The 4,368-nt window shown below is 36.9% G+C and overlaps 1 protein-coding gene across 1 annotated transcript; it reads right to left on the reverse strand.

The window, feature by feature from the left end:
• Nucleotides 1-2,095: 2,095 nt before the first annotated feature.
• Nucleotides 2,096-3,475, reverse strand: LOC110928243. Its single transcript, XM_022171358.1, has one exon. It carries the CDS (start codon nt 3,473-3,475, stop codon nt 2,096-2,098), a length of 1,380 nt encoding a protein of 459 aa, XP_022027050.1.
• Between the last annotated feature and the right edge of the window lie 893 nt (nt 3,476-4,368).

The following is a 4,368-nucleotide window of genomic DNA, read 5'->3' on the forward strand; positions in this document are numbered from 1 at the left end:
TAGCTTGTATGCCCATAGGAAATGACCAAAATGCCCTTTTGAAGCATAAATCCGTATTTTGACTATGTGAACATAATTTTGACATGTTATCTGATTTAGCAACATATTTAGGGATAATTGGGCATGTAAGACTTGGCATAGCACATAGTTAACCATCCGGGCATAGTTTTACGCTAATGACGCCTTATAGTGACTTATGTTACCATAATGTGTCGAAACGGGTCAAAAGCACTTAGGTAGGCTTTCTAATCAGAATGTTGGGACTATTAAATCATACCATATGAGTTCAATTACTCACTTGATTTATAGAACCTCATTCTATCCTATCTCCTGATTTAGGAGCCGATTTATTAACATAGTTACCTATACTAGGTGCCGGTTGATTCCGTGACCCTTGGAGCTTAAATTGGTCTTATTCTCGAGACTAATTAGCAATCCCAAGTGAGTACATAGTTCCCCTCTTTTACCGTTTTCAAATGTTTTGGGGTGATGCACATGTACATACATGTTACTTTCGCGCATTTCATGCTTTTATGACATAAACATGCTAGTTTCACCTAGTACACTTATAGTACATGTTTTCCATTGTGTTTTGCTATGTATGTCAAGCATGCTAGCGCATTGATTTGTTACACATTTGTTGCATATGTTTACTTAGCATATGGAACACATTGTTTTACATGACATTTCTGCTATGTATGTTTACTGAGCATGCTAGCACATTGTTTTACATGAACATTTCTACTAGGCATGTTTACTTAGCATTCCTAGTACATGGTTTTCACATGCTACATTGGTTATGACATTTGGTATGTTAAATCGGGACAATAATACATTCATTAACATTGATCACGCCGCTCGGACTTATGTAATGGTACCATAGGAATTGACAACTCCCGTTTCCGACTTCCTAGGTTTGTTTGGAAGTTGGGAATGACAGAATCCGACTACATAACTTTAGATGAACCTTTAATTTGTTTAAAGGTTTGTCGCCACAGTCGCAAGGCTTGAATGTATGCGATTAACATTACTGGATAAATGTTTGTAATCATAAAGCATTGTTTTTCTGCAAAGCATAACATTTGATTTAAACTTAGGTTTATGTTTTGTACATTTTCTATGGGGTTGAGTAACTTCTAGTTATTCACCATACATGACATTTGTTTTCACATTACACATCATTACATAGTTAAGTAGATGATTTCCTACTTACTATGCATTTCATTTGGTTATACATGATACACATGACATTGTACACGGTTTACTCATACACATTTTGACATGGAACAAGACATTTTGGTTGGTTATTGATAAGTGACTTATGTAACGGGGCTATGTGTTATATGATAAAAGCATGGTGGATACGCCGCTAGTACTTCCTATATATAAGTGCTTTTATCGTATTATACATCGTTGCGTTATATAAACCACTTGGGCGAGACATGAACATTTCATACATAAACATGACATTATTTTACAAATTACATATTTCATCCAAATTCATTTTCACTTGGTTATTCATTTAACCATGCATTATCATTTCATCATCATTTGATTTTCATTGATTTTCACATGGTTTACAAAGGAAAACATTTTGTAAGATTCATGACTACACTTTATTAAACACTTCTTTCAAATACAAGTCATGAATCTGCATAAACAAAACCTATGTATCTCAAAGGCATTTTTATGCTGACGTACCTATTTTTACATGTGTTTCAGGTGCTAATGCATAAGGGTGTTTGTGCTACACTTAGGCGGACTCGGGCCTTAGTGACTTAAAAGACAGTTATTATGTAGTTTATTTGAATTCAAAGACAATGTAACTTTAATTTTAATAATACAAAACTTTATTTGCCATGGTTGTTGAAACAATAATTCTGTCGCTACTCACCTCCCCGGTGTTTCCGCCGCGGCTTTCGTTGTTTTACCGCGGCCGGGGTGTGACGCTTATGAATTCAGTTCGGACTCTATAAACAAACTCGGACCAGTTATCAAGTTCGGACTTTGTGACTTCACAAAGTCTGACAACTATTCCCTGGAACAACCAATACAAAAAACACAGTTTTCAATAGAACAGTGTACGATCAGAACCCTAATTTTCAACAGTGTAATCAATCACATCAGCAATTTTATCATAACAAGAGCATTTATAAGCACTAGCCACAACCAGAATCCTACTGACGTAGTTAGCAGCCGACTTAGACCTAGCCTGCACAAGTAACCAGCCCACAGTATCCTCCCATCTTGGATCAACACTAGACATTCCCGCCTTTTGTCTAACCATATGGTAGATTTGCGAAGAGAACTTGCATTCAAAAAACAAATGTCTATGAGAATCATTAATTGCGTAACATAATAAGCAGCACATCATGTTCATATTCTTCCTTTGTGAGATATCCCACTGTAAAATTACGTCTTGGGTTAGCAATTTTCTTTTCATAATCAACCACGTCAGGAACACATGCCTTGGAATACATTGGGAGAACCAGACTACTTTGCTCCATTCTACTTCCGGCTCGCTGTACCGCACTGAGTGCCAAACACACGACGCCGATAACTCATTAAGATCATCTCCATCCCTCCATAGAACACTATCCCTCTTGTTCGGATTAATATGCACTTGATCCAATTGAACAAGAACTGGAAAAAGATCCCTCCAAGCGGTAGGCCACTTCCAGACGCCATTCAGCTGAATATCCGCAACCGAAGCCCCCAACCTGAACCCTGCATTCGTGATAATTCTGGGAGACAAAAAATCACCCAGCGGCACGAAATCACACCAGACATCATACCAGGCTGAAGTAGTTCTCCCATCTCCTAGTTTAGTCCAAATATGGTTTCTCATCAACGGGCATAATTGGTGAAGTTTCTGCCAGCTCCAGCAACAGTTCGTAGGGGTCTTGCACATTGAAAAACTTTGGCTGTTTAACCTATAAGCTTGAACCCAATCGACCCATAGAGAGTTACGTTTAGTGATGATACTCCAAATGTGGGTCGCCATGAGAGCTTTATTTACATCTCCAATTCGTCTAATACCCAAACCACCTTCATACTTCGGAATACATATAGAGTTCCAAGAAACCTTAGCCTTTCCTTTATGAAACGTGCTATCTTGAGACCATAAAAAATTCCGCATTCTAGCTTCCAAATCATGAATCACCCGGGCCAACAAGATAAACACAGAAGACCAATAAATAAGCATTGACGATAGGGCAAAAATAATCAACTGCAACCTCCCTGCAAAAGATAGAAGCTTGTTCCTCCAGTTCATAATACGATGCTCCAATTTTTCCACTAGAACACTACAGTCTTTATACACGAGTCTGGAGGAAATAAGAGGAACCCCCAAATATCTCATAGGCAACGAGCCTTCCACAAACGACATAAACTTTAGAATAGCATTTTTAACATGACTGGGAACATTACAAAAGAATACCGTACTCTTCTGAATGCTAGGAGCCAATCCCGACATCTTAGTAAACTTAGAAAGGGATGACATTATACATTTAGCCGAATCAACATCACCTCTAGCAAAAAGGAATAGATCAAAGTAGACTCATTCGTGTTAGTCATCAACGTTCGAGAATTATCTTGTGTGTGTGTTCCGGTAATTCCCTGAATTACCAAAGTAGACTCGTTTAACTAACCCTAATTAAATGCATTGCTATGAATGTATGTCTAAATTAACTGTGGTTAAGTTAAAGTAGTAATCTGAAATTGCGGGTTGTCACAATTCATACGAAGAAACATGATTCACATCATTAGTTTCAACTTGAAACCTAATGTTGATTCAAGTACAACATGTTTTCAAGATAGAAAGGGAAAAACTACAACAACTATAACTGGAAAATGGGACGAAAGCATGAATTTTGTTAATAAAGATTGTTTTGAAAAAGGAAAACGTGACCCGTTTCAGATGTTCGTTTCTTGTGGTGAAAAGGAACACCTCCAAAGCTCCCCACAAGATATAATCTAACTCGCTTTGTTATTACTTTAAACGATCTTACCTCTAAACTAAAGGTAAAAGGAATTCTCTATTACTGGAAAATCTATGTTTTTTTTTTCATATTTATTATTATTTTAATAATTTGGCGATTATTTTTATCTTTTTAGCAGAAGCTTCCACCAACTTATTTATGCCTAAGACTATACCAAAGGTGTTTAGTAAACGATGAGTATAAAATTTCAAATGCATTGAAGCTAAGATTAGAGCATCGCCAGCGATAGATATAAGTTTTTGTATATGTAGTTGCTAAAAACTTAAAAAATGCATTTTTACCAATCACGTATGTAAAATACGACCCATGCGAGGAAAATGCAAGAGAGGGGATTGAAGCTAAAGTGGTTTGTAAAGGATAAAAGCAA

Source organism: Helianthus annuus, chromosome 14 (assembly GCF_002127325.2).
Source record: "Helianthus annuus cultivar XRQ/B chromosome 14, HanXRQr2.0-SUNRISE, whole genome shotgun sequence".
In the NCBI taxonomy this organism is placed as follows: Eukaryota; Viridiplantae; Streptophyta; class Magnoliopsida; order Asterales; family Asteraceae; genus Helianthus; species Helianthus annuus.